Below are 17,380 nucleotides of genomic sequence, written 5' to 3' on the forward strand. Positions count from 1 at the left end.
CCTCACACACCATGCCCTGGGGACCCCGAGGTGCCCCACCTGCCTCCCTGTCTCCACTTCTGCTGGGGGAAAGGGCAGTACAGAAAGTAACTGGGGGAGAAAGCCTCCCTCTGGAAAGTGCGCTGAGGTCTGCTACGTTACTGCGGGACTGAGGCCTTATACGGAGCACAGGTCTGTACTGTGCTTGAAAGCCAGGTCACTTCTGGGATTAAGCCTTGAAGTTAGCACCAAAGCACGACACATACCTGTGCAAGTTATTACAACATCAACTTGCCGGATGACTTCATTTAGCTTTACCACTCTGAACCCATCCATGCTGGAAGAAAAGGGGAGACACTATGAGCAAAGCAGGGAGGCAGCAGGAAGTGTGCTGGTTACCAAAAAACAAGCGAGATGATACCACCTCCTCTCAAGTCAGAGTCAGTGCACTCTCCCAGGGGTGCCAGAGATGCTAAATTACGCATACACACGCTGGCTTCTCCACAGCCCTGAGACTCCCTCCAGGAAGAGAAATGGCCAGAAGGCCCGGGGATCCAGGATTAGAGCGAAGGGCACAGAGCAACCCATTCTTCCCTTTCCCTGGGCAATTTCTACAAAGAGTGAGCCATACAAGCAACCATAAACATAAAGTTATGGAATATGGAAATATCTGGAGAAAACTGAAGTGTTACCACCACTCTGTTCTTACCAGGCCTGCAGAGCACAGATGGGATCGATTTCTGTGATGTACACGATTGCTCCGAGGGCCTTGAGGGCAGCACAGCAGCCCTTGCCTACCTGCCGACGGCAAGCAAGGTCAGGTTACCAGGCTGGTGGAAGGCATGGACACCAGGGGAGTCAGGCTCTTGGGGAGACTGCAACTGACATTCCCGGTACCCCCAATCATCTAGTGGGCTCTTTCAGGGAGGCTACAGCCACAAGCAGAGCACCACGGACCCAGGTCACATTCTGAACTTCAGCTGGACAGGCATGGTGAGGGCGGGGCTCTGGACAGCTGCTACCATTAGGAAAACAGGACCAAAGTCAGAGCAATCCTAACCTCTAATTTTTATTCTAGAAAAAACTGGTAATTGTCACATATCTATTCAAGAACAGCCTAGCAGCTCCAGGATTTCTGTGGGTTATTGCTGGAAGATAATAAAATATGTAACTTATTCTGGTTTGAAGACCTTCAACCACATGCCACTTCCTTTTCTGCATGCCATATGTAGAGCAAAACGCTATACATTTACTTGAATTACAGCGCATGGATGGCTACTGTCAATTCAGAGGAAATGATGCTGGCCTTTCACTGCACATGACAAGCTGGGGAAAACGGAAAACTCGGTTCACTTTGTATGTCTCTATTCATGAGTCTAAATAAGACTTTTGTTATTATTTTAAGATACATGCATACTGTGACACCTGCATCAATGGCTCCTAGCACCCAATATGTCTTTTTTATTTTTTGGCTGGCTCAGCCCACCCTCCAGGCAGGGCTGGCACGGCATGTGGTGCTGTGGTTTGAACCGTGGTCCCCTGTGCCTACCTACTACTGAGCTACCTCATTGCCACCGCCTCTTTTTTTTTTTTTTTTTGGTGGTACTGGGGATTGAACTCAGGCCCTTGCCCTTGCCAGGCAGGAGCTTATTCTACTGAGCTATCTCCCCGGCCCCCAATATTTCTAATGTCCATGAATGGACAGAGACACCAGGGCTCGGCTATTTACCTCACCATAGCCACACACCACCACTTGTTTCCCACCAAACATCACATCTGTGGTCCTCTTCAGGCTGTGGAAACAGACAAGGGCTCAACTCAAAGCTCAACTTGGACCCCGTGCAAAAAGTTAAAGTGTGGTTTTAAAGGCAAAAAGAAGACCAGGAGTCCAGGGTACAATAAAGCCAGACTTAACACTGAAACCCCACCCAGCTGGGTGTGGTGGTGCCCACCTGTAATCCCAGCACTCAGGAGGCTGAGGCAGGGGGGTTGCTGAACGTTCCAGACCAGCCTGGCTACAAAGTGAGTTCAAGGCCAGGCTGAACTGCATAGCAAGGACCTGTCTCAAAGAAACCCAATCCAACTCTTACCCCTATAAGTTGGCATATATGTACATTTCAACCTACCCATCCAAAATGGATTCTCGGCAGCAGTACAAGTTATCAAACTTCTGTTTGGTAACTGAGTCGTTGACATTCATTGCCGGAACACAGAGCTTCCCAGCTTTGGAGAGTTGATATAGCCTAAAGGGACAAGAGGCCACAAAAACAAACAAAAACCAAGTGAGCTGGAAAAACAGAATGCAGGGCAAACTCAGTCTCATGCTCTACACTGCCCTCCCGAGTCTTTGTTATTGCCCAAGGACATCAGTGAACATCGCTCCTTCCTTGTCACCTCTCCTGACTTTTCATTTTCTTTCCCTCTACCGTTTAACTTTGGCAGGAAAATTAAGACCCTTTCAGTTGAAGAATTTTACTTCTGTCCCATAAAGGGGATATATCCTTAGACCAGCACTTTTTCATCTTTAAAACCGTGCCTAGTTCTGCGAAGTGGCTTCTGATTTGGTCAGAAGTGAGAACAGGCAAGCATGTGCAAAGCACTCTCCAATAGAGAAATATTTCCAGATATATTTTAGGTATTTTCATGAAGCCAAAAATATTTCACCATTTCATTTTTTGTATAAAATGTGTAGTTTTACAGTTTTTTCATACTTCAAATACAAAATTATAACACAATATTGAGAATGGCTTTTCAAGATAGCATTCATTCCTTTCTCCCTTGGCCCAAAACACTGTGAGAATTACTCAGTGAAGTAAACAGGTGAGAAGAACGTGCCAACTAGAGCCTGAAGACTTTCATCTAGCATTACCTTAAGTTTTCAAAAGTAAACCCTCAGGTTTATCTAGTGAAGATATTCCCATGTAGTGACTGCACATCTGAGACACAGCCCTAAAGCCTAGCAGAGACCAGAACTTGCTGAGGCAAGGACACAAGGGGCAGCTACTCCAGAATCTGTTACCTGTGAACACCAGTCACGCTCTCTTCCACAATGCCTCGGATCTTCTTAAACACGTTTGGATACTTCTTATAAACCCAGTGGGTTAAGTCTCCCCCATCATCCAGGATCTATAGGACAGCCAGAAGACTTCTATGGGCATTCAGGCTGCTAGTGCTGGGGGAACTTTGAGCCCACTTTCTGTACTAGTAAGAGAGCCCTGTGTGTTCTGGAAGAGCGCCCTTTAGCTCTCCTTAGAAAAGGCTTGGACAGTGGAAATACAGTCGTATTTGTTGGTGTAAAGTGGTTAAAGTGATTCCTAGGTTTGCTCTAGGCTATCACGAAGAGTATTAAGAGCTAGTTGCAGACTCATTTTTTAATCGCGTGTTGAAATATATAGTCCCTTTGAAAACGAGAACGGGCAGGCACGAAGGAAAGAAAGCAGATTCCTACTCCACAGAGGGGTCACACCATTTCCTTCTAGTTAGTTTTGCTGTGTTTGAGCCGTGTCTCCAGCTAGCATTGCCCTTCCCCCGCCTTTCCATTCAGTACTCAGACTTTTTTTTTTGTTGGTGCTGGGGATAAAATCCAGGGCCTTGGATATCTCTGGCCCAAGCTAAATAAGTTTCAAGCTAAACATCTGGCAATAACGTCAGTCAGTGTATAAGACCAAACATCCAAAACATATTTAGGGAACCACGCTTTGATGGAAAAAAGGAAATAAATCTATAGTCAAAAGTATCTGATGGACATGCATTATTACCATGTTGGCCTGCCACCCATCCATGTTCACACAGCGGTCAATACACCACCAGAAATCGTCTTCTGACTCCCCCTTCCAGGCGAACACTGCAACTCCTATGGAGACAGAAATACATGAGCTAATTCTTCCTACCGGGAGCGTCCTCTACAGTAATTATTTCTGAGGTCTGTGTGGAGAGAAAAGGGCAACAGAGACTATTCTGAAGAGAGAAAAGCTTAATATTTATTCTCACTAGGTCAACTTTTTACTTTGAGCTCTGTTATAAGGAGATGAAATGAAGAGAGAATCAAGACGAAACTGTTCTCTAGAGCAGCAGCAGCAGCATTTGGGGTTTTTTTGGAGACAGGCCTCACTATGTGGTTTAGGCCGGGCTTAAACTCACTATGTAGCCCAGGCTGCTTCAAACTTGCAGCAATCCTCCAGCCTCAGCCTCCAGAGCGCTGGTTTTACAGATACGTGCCACCACACCTGGCTGGAGCACTATATGAACAAATACCTTGACACAACCTAAATGTTCAATATTATGAAAATATTGAGTAAAACCACACAGACATACTGAAGGAGCTGTACAAATGACTCTGTCAGCTGAAACAGTTACCCGGATATTCCTTGTTGACCTCTTACCTGTGTTACTGACTATTCACTTACAACTGAGGCTCGCTGTTTGGACTTGGCGACCTGCCTCTTGGATTTACGACTCATCTTCTGTTTGTACAGTTCTGTACCTCTTATTTAAAGACCTCCAATGTCTTTTTTTGGTACGGTATAGCCTATGTGTACAGTACTATAATTTTTGCTGGTTGTACTGTATAGTGCAAGCGTAGTTTTATGTTGTTATTCATTACAGTACTATATGTAAGCTATGTAAATGGAAGCAAAGTTATCAAGTTGGGGTTTCCTTTGACCATTTCCTTGTTCTGAATATTATACCCTACATAACATATAGTTTCCTCATTTAGTGACCAGCTCATGTAATGACTTAGTCACAAGGACAGACCTCAAGTCATTAAACGAGGAATGTTTATATATTAACAGTATCTACACACAAAGATTTATTTCATCAATGTAGAACAGAAAAAAGGGAAAATTCATCAGGCATTTCTATGAGATTATAATTTTTTGAACTTCCCAAATTTTCTACAATAAGCATCAGAAAAGAATACACAAGAAAGGCTAACTTATTACTATATGTTACTTTCTGAAAATCCTGGGAAGAATGGAGGTTCTCAAAGAAGCTCCATGCTGACTTCTGGCAATGTAGCGATACTAATTATTTCCTAATTAAACTTATAAGCACTCCTACATTTTCTGTGACATATTATCAATATAAAGGGCACTGCTTACTGATGCTCTCTTGAAATCAATGAGACCTGATAAAAATAAACCAGGTGAATTCATATACTTTAATATTCTTGTCTGTTTAGCATTAGAATCAGGCATTTGCATATTCCTGAATTCTTTTCAGAGATTCATTAAAATGGCTATATAATACTCCATTATGGATACAGACTTGATTTTGTTATACATTTTCTTCCTGTTGATTTTTTTATTATCAAATTTTGTAGTCCCTAGACATACATGACATTATAATGACAATCTTTTTTTTTTTTTTTTAATGTATTTGGTACAAGGTCTCACTACATAGCTTGGACTCATAGTGATCCTCCTGTTTTCAGCCTCCCCAGCACTGGGATTGCAGGCAATGCCACCATGCCCAGACTCAGTGGCTGGCTCAGTGCGCCCAGTGGTGGGCAGGTGCAGCATGTGGTGCCAAGGATTGAACCCTGCTCCTTGCATTTAGTCCGAGGAGCTATCTCGCTGGCCTGTAATGACAGTCTTGTCACATAAAAAGTATGTTTGGATCACGGATTCCAGGCAAATGTAGTGAAAACTCTGAACTTACCAGCCTCAGCCAGTGCTGCAGCCACTTCGTTCTGGGTTGAGTAGATGTTGCAAGCAGACCAGCGGCACTGAGCCCCCAGGGCACAGAGTGTCTCGATCAACACCTGAGTGGATGCGGATGCGGATGCGGATGCGGATGCGGATGCGGATGCAGATGCAGAGGACGCAGGGTGAGGAAGGAGAGGGGAAACCCAGTCAGAACACAACCCCAGAGCTCTGCAGCCACAGGGGATACACTAGGGTATCATAAAAGGGTGCGATCCAGTTGGGCATGGTGGTGGACACCTGTAATCCATGACCTAGGAAGCTGAGGTAGAAGGATTATAAATTCAAGCCCAACCCGAGCCATTTAGCAAGACTCTGTCTCAAAACAAAACAAAATATATTTTTTATTTTTTTATTTTTAGCGGAACCAGGGATTGAACTCAGGGCCTTGCGCTTGCCAGGGAAGTGCTTATTCTACTGAGCCATCTCCCCAGCCCCAAAAGAAAAAAAAATTAAAAAGTGGTGGGGATGTAGCTTAGTGTAAAGGTCCTGGGTTCAATCTTCAGACTGCACACATTGATAGATAGAAGGGTATAATCAGGTAGAGTGGCGTACTGGCATTTATATCCAAAGTCTTAATAACATTTGTATAACAATATTTCAAATCTTCATACATCAGGTTTGCTGAGGGTTCACTAATTCAAACGAAACAAACTATATGGTGGGAGATCCTACAGGGATCCTGTTCAGTACTCAGCATTTAGCAGGGAGCTAGGGAGCAAGGGAGCAAGGGGAATCCTTCTATTTTCTTCTAACAAACTCACCGCTGTCTGGGCTGTGATGTGTGTACAGCCCACTATTTTAGCACCAGCCAAAGGCTTCTCCCCCTGAGCACGTTTCCTGAGTGAAATCAGAGCAGACATGTCTGTGAAAGAACAGAGGATTTGAGCTAGGTCTGCACTAGCAACACCATCCACTCCTGCCCACCACAGCCTGGGCTGCACTGGGCTTGGGGAGAAAGAGGCAGGAAAACGAAGCACATTTCTCTGGTGACAGCAGCTTCAGCAGCAGTCACAGTGGAGAGCTGTCATGCAGCCACCGGGCTCTTCTCTCTTCCTCTCTGGCGGCTCTTTGCAGAAGACTGCATGGGGAATGACGTTCTCAGAACTGACCCATGCAGAGGTGGTCTCACCAGTCATTTGGGACAGAAGGAAATAGTTAACAACCCTGGCTGACAAGCTTCCATATATAACCACCAGAGCAGGAGCGGAAGCCATGACTTCTGCTTTTCTTTGCTGGCTTACCCGACTGTGTCACTGTCTGGTTTCTCTACCCATGCTCAGTACACAGCATGCCTTCAATGTGAAAACAACAAAAGAGGAAGGGACCTTCCAGGCAGCGGCAGCGGGTGTCACAGAGAAATTAAGAGTTGACTGACTCCCAGCAACTTGCACTGTGTCCTACCAGAGGGTGCTCAGGACCGAACAAGACCCTAGGCGCCCACATCCCTGCTTAGCACCTTCCCATATCAGCTGCTTCTGGGAATCCAGGCCTGTGCGGTTGGTATTTTCAGTAAGATTCCACATAATTAGCCACTATGCAGTAATCCAGGACTTGCTGACTCTGCATAGGCCTTTGAATATGGTGTCATCGGGGAGAAAACCAGAAAATATCTGTAATTACCACACGCCGAGAACAGGAAGACAAGGCGACAAGAGCATGAGGCCTGAGGCTCCTGTTCCACACAGAGCAGCGTTCCCCAAAAGCCCAAGAAACTGTGTCTTGCCAGGACACTTTCGAGCCAGCCTCGTGCTGTCTGTGACCCTGGTGATCAGTGGAGGGCTGCGTCTCGTCCTCTGCCCACCCGCTCTTTACCTTGCTCGGCAATCTCAATCTCCCGGCGTCCGAATTCTGCTTGCTTGATGTTCTTCACACAGAAATTGCTGCTGCCCTTGGAGTTGGTTTGCTGCTTCTCTCGGGGGGAAACCTCATCATCAGAGCTATCTGTGTACGATGCAGCTAGAGCCAGTACAGAAAGAAACACGGATAGACGCGCCAACGTCAGTGGCCCTGCGCTGCTCCACGCAGTACTGCCCCTGAGGGGCTGTCATTTAAGTGAAGGGAGCATTTTTTAATTGGAGTTCTACATCACTCTCAGTTCTATTCCTCCAGGGTCTAAAAAGCTGGTGCGAATGCAATAGTTGTGGCTTTCTCACCATTGTATTTCTTTTTTTTTCTTTTGGGGATTGAACTCAGATCCTTGTGTTTGCCTGTCAAGTGCTTATCCTACTGAGCCATCTCCCCGGCCTATTGTATTTCTAACTGTACTTTTAGTGCCTGTGAAAAGGCGCCATGGGCCCTACCTAACCCAGTACCCCTATAATAACCATCCCATTTAAGAGAGGTGTGTGGTTTCAATCGGGATTTGAACCAGACCTGACAAAAATGGAAAAAGAGCTTCAGGGAAATAGGGACTGCTGCTTCTATAGATCACTGGTTTTCACACTTAAGCATCTGTCAGAAGCCCATGGTAGGTTTTTAAAAAGACTGCTAGGCCTCAGAGCCAAGGTTTTCCATTTGGTGGCCGGATGACATCGAAGAACTGCTATTTCCAGCAAATTCCCATTGCTGCTGATGTTGCTGGTCAGAAGACTGTAGCCGGGGAACTACTGACACAGATCAAAGTGAGGAGTCATTCAAGGGGCTTTGTACTGTGGTGTGCTGAAGAGCCCAGAGAAGGAAAAAAGGATGCAGAAAGTGAGCAGATCCCATTTTGCTGCTAGCCTTGGGTCTGTCAAGAGGACTGGCTTTAAATAACAGTTGTATATAAAACCTAAATACATCCTTCAGAGATTGTAGGAATATATTCAATTACTCTTCTACCTCTCAAGTCACTTCTTTCTTCTGTGAAATGAATGTTCCTCACTGCTGTTTCGCAAGACCCTCTCACTGACTTCTATGTTCAGGTGCTTGAAAGGACAGAATCTAGTTGCAACAACACCCCTGAAGGTGATGGATGAGCTCTACTGTGACAATTTAACTATGTCAATAACTTTTTAAAAATGCTCTAGGGCTGGGGAGATAGCTCAGTGGGTTAAGTGCCTGCCTTGCTAGTGCAAGGTCCTGAGTTCAATTCCTGTTATTGGAAAAAATATGTATATATATATATATATTGCTCTAATAGGTTTCTATACCATAACCATCCAGATCTCTGAAGATTTCTTCACTCATTCCAGCTTCTTATGACTCAAATCTTTCAAAATTAATTTTCCTTCTGTCTCAGCTGTTATTAGACTGCTGGTACCTATCACCTTTTTAATCTGTAACAAGATACTTTTTCATTTGTAATAGCCATTATATTTAAAGCTGTTTCTTGAACATATGCCATGAGTAAATCCATATATTCACTTATTTCAGTAGTTAATCATATATACCTCCGTTTGTTTTCATCTGACTATCTTGTCTATATAGGGTTATTCGTGGCACAAGGCAGAGGTAAACTGTATATATAATGTCTCTGGTTTTTATTCCTTACAGCTCAAACACAGCTTTTAAATGGGAGCGATACTGCACCATAGGCAATGGATAATAAATGGTGTGGTACATGCAAATCTCTCTGCTGACAGCAACAGCAACCTGCGACCTTGGGCGTGCTTCTTAGTCTTCTAACAGTGAATCTTCAGTTGAACAAAGAGTTGTATTAAATGCTCCTAATATTTCCTCCTCTGCCCAATTCTAAGGTTCAATATCCATTTTCATATTCTTTTTTCTAACAAACTCTCCACACAGTTCAATCAGAAAGACATTATTATTATCATTTTTTTTTCCTGTATTTAGGATAGGGTCTACAGTGTCTCACTACGTAAATCGGACTCATAGTGATTCTCCTGTTTCCAGCCTCCCAAGAGCTGGGATTACAGGCCTGTGCCACCACACCCAGTCTCAGTCACTGTCTCAGTGCGCCCTGCAGGTGGGGTCAGCACGAAGACTACTTCTAGGAAGCTAAAACTGAAAATCAACCGTTCTGGAGTCACAATGTAATATTCTGTACTTTTCCCACTCCAGAGGTTAACAGGGAGAACATGTCAGTATAAAGGGTAATCAAATAAAAGGAATCAGAATACTACTTTTTATTATCTTAATTCAAGCAGCACTGGGGACAAGAAAGAAAAAGATAGGTGGCAGGGTATATTTTATACAAAGAAATTATGCTTCAAAGTGCACTTCTTTCTCAAGGCCAGTTCTGTCAGCTAAAATACCGTTGAGTCCCTCTCCCTTTGACATGTGGGCAGACAAATGTGGGAGTAGGAATCAGCCCAGCACTACCAACTGGGTACTGGCCATAGACTACACACAGTCAGCCAAGGGAAGAAAGTCTCAAGATGACAAAAGCTTTCCCAGCTACAAGCCTGGCTGGACATGTTCCCCTTGTCCAACCACGAACTAACAGCTGACAGCCAGTTTTATATGAGCTATTTTCATCTTCCAGTGAAGAGCACCAGGTAGTGAACAGGCCAGCATCGAGTACCTGAACTGTAGCTGTCAGTGGAAGACTGTGAGATGGAACGTGACAAGGATCTTCGGCCAGTCTTGGTAGGGAATTTTGTGAATTCCTGCATGTCATCAGCAAACTGGATTTGCTGTAAGAGAAAGACAGGAAGTTAAAAACTTCCAACAGGGAATTGTATGACATATTCCATTTGTGAGGCCATCATCTTCCTTAAAAGCCAACATCCATGGCTTCTGGTAAGCTACTCAGTCTCCCACCAGAAATAAGGAAGGGCAGGGGTTGCTCTCAGACTTGTTTTCCAACCATTGTAGCAGAAACTGAGGCTGGGAAAATGAGGAGTACAAAAGCCAACTTACTTTAGCATTTATCCAATTTTACAAGTCTTTCTTCCTTTCCATTACGTTTCCTCTTTAACTTTGATATATTAAGTTCTTTACCCTTTTCCCCAGTGCTGTCAGAAAACAGGTATGACCTCATAGTGTTTCTGGTTTGTCTTTCCTGAATCTTATTTTGTGGCATGCTTTTATTCTGAAGTTTGCAGTGTTTTTGCTTTTTGAAAGATTTAGGGGGCCGGAGAGAGAACTCAATGGTCTAAGCACCTGCCTGGCAAGCACAAGCAGCTGGGCACGATCCCCTGTACCACATGCCATGCAGAGCTGGCCACCAAAGCCAGGTGTGGTGGTCGCTCCTGTACGCCTAGTGCTGTAATCTATGCTTCAAAAAGCCAATGTAATATCCCCAGAACCTTCTATGCCCAGTGAAAATTTAAAATACTAGAACATACTGATGAAAGACAAATTTAAAAAACATATACACCATAGTAAATTTTTATCAATTAGCATGAATTTTAAAGAAGAAAATGATGGCTTTGTAAATTTTGTATTAAGAATTTCCTTAAATGAAGTAAATGAGAACTAGAGGGCCCCGGGGAGATGGCTCAGTAGAATAAGTGCTTGCTTGGCAAGTGCAGGGTCCTGAGTTTAATCCCCGGTACTGCAAAACAAACAAACAAACAAACAAACAAACAAACCAACCAACCAACCAACCAGATGCTTGAAGAATATTTGGAAGATTGCCTTTAACACATAGCAAGTAGCTTTCAATTAATATTAGAGAAAAATTAATGGATGGTTCTAAAGTATATGACACACTGTGCTTTATTATACAGTTTAAATTTTCCTCCTGAACTACTGAAACTCTAATAAGCTTTTCCTTCAAAATCTAAAATAAACTTCACTTTCCTGAAAAAAAACAGGACAGTTTGAGAATCTGAATTGAGATTCTTCCCACATTCTGACCAACTTGAAGAGATTCCCATGGACAATCCAGTAAACTAGGCCTTCAGCGCTGAGGAGATAGCTCAGTGGCATGAGCACCTACCTGGCAAGCCCAAGGTCCTGAGTTTGATCCCTGGTACCAAAAACAAAAAAATGAATAAACTAAGCCTTCAGCAAGTATCTCTGGAAATATGCAGTGTTACAGATTAAAATCTTTGCATGATGGAAGCGATACAGTTACAGCCACTTTCAAACCAGAGCAGTAAACTACCCATGAGAGTTGCACAACCTTCCCTTCTCTTCGGCAGGGGTGACAGCAGCCTGTTCTGAAGTGTGCAACCCAGGCACAGGACGCTGACATGAACAGAACCGAAACTGAACTGGCAGCGCCGCACGGGTCATAAGGCAGTCATCAGGGAACAGTGGCTTGTGCTTTCAGCTCAGCCTACATGGCTCACATCAAGAATGAAAGCAGGTGGGGTCGGGGTTTTGGGTGGTGTGGGGGGACAACAAAAAGAATGAAAGCAGGGAATGCAGCTGAGCAGCAGGCCTGAAGAAAACCTGGGCCTACTTCTATTTAAAACTCATCTTTGTTCAATATCAATCCATGCAAGCTTTTTCTTTTCTTTAGATTACTCTGTGAAATAAGGAGGAGGCAGAGTTCACGGCCTGTTCAGTAAGGCAACTCTAAGGACAGAGACGAAAGGCATGAAGGGCAAAGAGCCACGCGTCCTGGCATCTAGTTCAGAATCTACACACATAAGGAGCCATTCAGTAAGTACTTGTAGAATGAGTGAAATTTTCAAAAGCTTTCTTGTATAAGGTCAAGCAAGCTTTAAGGATAAATAGTAATGAAGATTCCAACCAAACCACATATACTGCATCAATAGACTATGGCATTTCTGTATGTCCAAACCCACTTTTTCAGCTTAGGTGCCATAATTTTAAGGCTAAATGTCAGAGAGGAAAACAGGAAACCACCTTATGGAGATGGCCATGGGTCAGCATTTGCTCTTTTAGGCAGAATGTCCCACTGCATGTTCACATGGCTCCTACAGCTAACAAAGCTGCTTTTGCTGAAGAGATTAATCTAGGGCCAAGGTAATGACGACTTCACCCCCATACGCAGTTATCTTGGCACAAAAAATAATCAGTCGCGAGAACCATCAGTGCCTTTTCAGTCTTCAGCAGCAGCTCTTCCTCTAGCAGCCTCTCTGCAGAAGCTGTCCTTTCCTGGCTTTTTTCTGTGGTAACAGGGATTGAACTCAGGACCTTGTTGTACTTGCCAGGCAGGTGCTTATGCTGTGGAGTTATATCCCCAGCCCTCCTTTCCCTTTTAATCTTTTTTTCAGAAGGTTCTGGGCACATCCCCAGAAACCACCAACTGGGAGTGTGGCATGGGGAGGAAATTCAATAACATCTGCAGACTTTTAGATAAAAGATATACAGAGATGGCTGTGGCAAGCTAGAAATGTTTCTTGGTCAAAATCTCCCATCATATTAATAAAACAGCTCAGCAGCAGCCTGAAGTCTGGTAAAATCTTTCCCCTCTAAAAATATTAAGACTGTAATGGCAAGCAGCTCCCAAACCAGGCCCATGCCCACCAGCCTCCCTCTGAAGGAGTAAGTACGGTTCATGCCTAGAGCGGGCACAATGTCAGCTCAAGCCATGCCACGAGGGATGGCTGGCTACTCTTGCAGTTCTCTGATGCTCTCATTGTTGTAAGGTGGCCCAGCCACAGAAAGACGCTCAACAGCCCTGTCCCTCCGCTCATCCCGTGCTGAGAAGGGAACTGGGATCATGGTGGCTGCTATGGCAGGCTGCTGCTGTGGTGGGCACCTGCTCTGCCCATGTCGTGAGGCCTGCTAGCTCCCGCGGTTGTTTGCTCCCCCGCGGGTGGACCACCTCCTGAAGTGCTGTGCGTCATTATAGTGTAAATAAAAATAATGCTGCCAAAAACAATATGCGGGTGCCGGTTCCTTCTCCAATGAAATGGGAGCTCAAAAACAGCCTGAGTCTGCTAGACTCACTGCATTTAAGCAAAATTGGACAATTTGGGAAAAGAAAATCAAAAGACAATTGTAAAGTTGTGCTTTATATATTTTTTATGTTTATATATTTTAAAAATCTTGTCATTTTTCCAGTATTGGGGACTGAATCTAGGGCCTTGTGGACATGGATGACAGGCAAACACGCTACTACCTCAGTCATTAAGTCCTACTTGGTGTGCTTCCGTGTTTCTTCAAATGGGTAAGAACAAGGAAGAGTAAATAAAGTGCCCAAAAGGATCTTGTTGTAGTTGTTTTCTTTTTCTTTTTTCTTTCTTTTTGCAGAATGGGGGATTGAATTCAGGCCCTTGTGCTTGCCAGGCAAGCACTTAGTCTACTGAGCTATCTCCCAGGCCCCTAGTTGTTGTTTTCTGAGACATTTCACTAGTGTAGTCTGGACTTGAGCTCACAGATGTAGCCCAGGCTGGCCTCTAACTCACAATGATCCCCCTGCCTCAGCCTCCTGAGTGCTGGGATTATAGCTACACCCAACAAGAAGTATTTTCAAGTAAAAAAGCTTCATATCAACTATTTTGTACTTACTTACTTACCACCCAGCTGTACAACAACTGAACAAGCACATTCGTGTCCCCTCTTGAACTACTACACAGTACATCTGAGAAAGGCTAGAGGTCAGACGGACCCATTCTTCAAATAGCATATCCAAATACACAAGTCTACTTGCTGGGTCTTAAAAACCCAATTAAGTGTCAGGCCAATTTAATGTGCTATTTTAAAGTATCTCTTTAAACAGCTTAGCAGGTGTAATGACTGACTTCCTTCTATGTAATACCAAGACTAGGAAAGAAACACTGTACGAAATAAATAATTTGAGACATTTTACATCTACCACATAGGGGTAAGCCTAGTGACAGAGTGGAATGAAAATGCTGTTATACAGAACTTACCAAGAATAAAGGGATCACAGGCTATCCAAAAATCAGTAAGCCTCAATTATTTTTATTTATAAAAATAATTATAAATTGCCTGTTTAGTTGACCTTAATAAGAACTTTTACCACTGGAAGTTGAGTTCACCTCCACAGACATGTAGACTATATACTCAGATGTTAAACAGCTTAGCTAAACTCCTTCTCAGGCCTGCATTTTTGCAGAACTGGGGATTGAACTCAGGCCCTTGTGCTTGCCAGGCAAGCGCTTATTCTACTGAGCTATCTCCCCAGGCCCTAGTTGTTTTCTGAGACAACATTTCACTACATAGCTTAGGCTGGACTTGAGCTCGATGTAGCCCAGGCTAGCCTCTAACTCACAATGATCCTCCTGCCTCAGCCTCCTGGGTGCCTTCTCTCTTTTTTAAAAAATCTTTTTATTTATGTATTTGGTACAGGGTCTCACTACACAGCTCAGACGCGTAGTGATCTTCCGGTCTCAGTATCCCCAGCACTGGGATTATAGGTATGCAACACTATGCCCAGTTTCGGTGGCCGGCACAGCATGCAGTACAAGGGATCAAACCCAGGTCCTTACGCTTGCCACACTTGCCACGTAGTGCTTAGACCACCGAGCCATCTCCCCAGCCCTGCCTTCTATCTCTTAAACTCTCCGAATGCTACTATGATCTATGAATGTTAATCAGGATACTACTCATTATGCATTATATTCTTGTAGTCCACACACCTGCTGGGCACCGAGAAAGCACCTAAAGCACTCTAGGAAAGATCAATGCAAGGAACTATGGGCCCCTGAAAATCCTGATGTGTTCTCAAGTATGGTGTAATGACGATGCACATGGCTCTGCCAGGGAATTCCACTATATGAAGGGCTAGCAGCTTTCTTCTGGTACATACTCGGTTTTCTGGGACATTTTCTAAATGTATACATGCTATCACATTGCAAACATACATCATGGTGTATGTGGAGATTTTTCTGTTTGGAAACTATATCTTAGCTAATACTTAGCATGGACCAAAAAAGTCACTTCACAAGGTCAGCAGCTACTAAGCAATGTGCTGGCATACCTTCCAGGATTTCTACATCTTTTCTAACCGTTTCTCCATTATTTATTTAGTTTTGATGTTTTGAGACAGGGTCTCACTAGGTATCCCAGGCTAGCCTCAAACTCACAGCAATTCTCCTGCCTCAGCCTTCCAAGAGCTGGGATTACAGGTGTGCTCCACCACAGCCAGCTAATAATGTATTCTTCTGAAGACTGTACTCTTCCTACTTCGGCAGGGAAGAGGGTGTGGTGTGGCAGTCAGCCTGAAAAGGTGCACTACCTTTGCATGACCCATCCCATTTCGGACGAAACCAAAGAAACAGCAATAAACACCAACTTCTTGATACAAGAAACAGACCAAATTATTACTGTTCACCTCAGCAAGGTTAAAGTTTCCCGAGGAAGGGCAGCTCCTCCCTAAGACACCAACCATCCTTGGACACACCCTCCAGAAAGCAACTTAGCTCAAGAGAACCAACGTCAGGCCCAGAGTTCAACCCACATCTCCCTTCAGCCACATCTTCTGTTCCCTGGAGCTGAACTCAGTCTGCTGAGGCTCAGCAGGCTCGGGCTGCTCTCTGCCCACCTTTCCAGCCTCAGTCTCCCCAGCTGGGCCGTGAGTCTCTAGCGGGCAGGAATGAGCAGGCTGACTAATCACAGCATGTGGCTCCCTCCCCCACTCTACCCTTCTCTGTGTGGAAACAGTCCTGGGTATCATTCTCTCTCTGTGTGTTCAAAATGGGACTCCGCAATTCTCACTGCTGGCAGGAGAACGAAGGGAGGCACTATGCGGCCCCACACTGCAAGCAGGATTTACAGGCTGCAAGACACCTCCTGCCTGTGTTTCTTCTTTTTTTTTTTTTAAATGCAAATTAATGACAGTTTATTTAAAGGAAAGACAACACAAAAAATCATATCATACATAAAACGTTAATGGTGACCTATTAGCTGATGAACTTTAGTTTCCAAACAATATATCTGGGAATAATAAGACAGTTATTATTTTCTAGACTCAATATTAAGGAGATTCATAGAGATGTCTCCAGTTTAGTTAAAAATCTTTATAGCTTTTTTTTTTTTCTGTACTGGGAATTGAACTTGGGACCTTACGCTTGCCAGGCAGACACTGTGCCACTGAACTAACTCCCCAGCTCTGCCTGTGTTTCAATGTCCAGTTAGCGCTCTGTCTCCCCAGTTGCCTGACCTCTCCATACTTCTCCCTTATTCCCACTATCAGTATTTTTTAAAAAGCAGGCCACTCACCCTCTTATTTCTCCTAACTGAATTATCATCAGTTTTGGGCTTTTAAAATAAAAACCATGGCTGAGGCAGGAGGATCACTGAGTTCGAAGCCAGCTTGGGCTACATAGTGAGACCCTGTTTGAACAAAACAGAATGGAACCAAACCAGGGATAGTAATAAATACCTATAATCCAAACATCCTGGGAGGCTGAGGCAGTAGGGTTGCAAGTTTGAGCCCAGCTTTAGTGATTTAGGGAGAGTAAGGGCACTTTCCTCCAGAACCTGGATGACATTACCACACCTGAGATCAGTAAAGTAATTCTATGCCATCAAGTATTTAGGATGGGGCTGGGGAGATGGCTCAGTAGAATAGGTGCTGCCCTGGCAAGGCAAGGGCCTGAGTTCAATCCCCAGTTCTGCAAAAAACAAAAACAAACAAACAAACATTTAGGCTGCATGGAACTTCCCCAGTTTTCTCCAAGATGTTTTCATAGTTGTGGACCTAACACCCTCTAGCCTTCCAACCCAAGAAGGCCTCAAGATCCATTAAGTGTAATTAGTAGGTTCCTTGAGACGGCTGATCTAGAGCAATCCTCTGATCCCCATATTCCACCTGCTCAGTGATGCCGAGTTCTCTTGGAGCCTAATGTATCTCTCTCTCTCTCTCTCTCTCTCTCTCTCTCTCTCTCTCTCTCTCTCTGCCAGATTGAACCCAGGGCCTT

General features: G+C 44.3%; 1 protein-coding gene across 3 annotated transcripts in view; it reads right to left on the reverse strand.

Moving 5' to 3' along the window:
* The window catches only part of Ahcyl1 (adenosylhomocysteinase like 1), a 41,511-nt gene that overhangs the window by 5,583 nt on the left and 18,548 nt on the right, over window positions 1-17,380 (reverse strand). For all 3 annotated transcript variants that reach the window (XM_004636904.2, XM_023721675.1, XM_004636905.3), the window contains exons 2-11: window positions 10,153-10,264; window positions 7,500-7,643; window positions 6,449-6,549; window positions 5,641-5,743; window positions 3,738-3,832; window positions 2,999-3,105; window positions 2,106-2,222; window positions 1,709-1,772; window positions 689-777; window positions 246-316 (exon numbers count right to left, since the gene is read on the reverse strand). In XM_004636904.2, the coding sequence (XP_004636961.1) occupies window positions 246-316; window positions 689-777; window positions 1,709-1,772; window positions 2,106-2,222; window positions 2,999-3,105; window positions 3,738-3,832; window positions 5,641-5,743; window positions 6,449-6,549; window positions 7,500-7,643; window positions 10,153-10,264 (1,003 nt within the window). The remainder of the gene's footprint in view (window positions 1-245; window positions 317-688; window positions 778-1,708; window positions 1,773-2,105; window positions 2,223-2,998; window positions 3,106-3,737; window positions 3,833-5,640; window positions 5,744-6,448; window positions 6,550-7,499; window positions 7,644-10,152; window positions 10,265-17,380) is intronic.

This window comes from Octodon degus, unplaced genomic scaffold (assembly GCF_000260255.1).
Source record: "Octodon degus isolate 3935 unplaced genomic scaffold, OctDeg1.0 scaffold00084, whole genome shotgun sequence".
Classification (NCBI taxonomy): Eukaryota; Metazoa; Chordata; class Mammalia; order Rodentia; family Octodontidae; genus Octodon; species Octodon degus.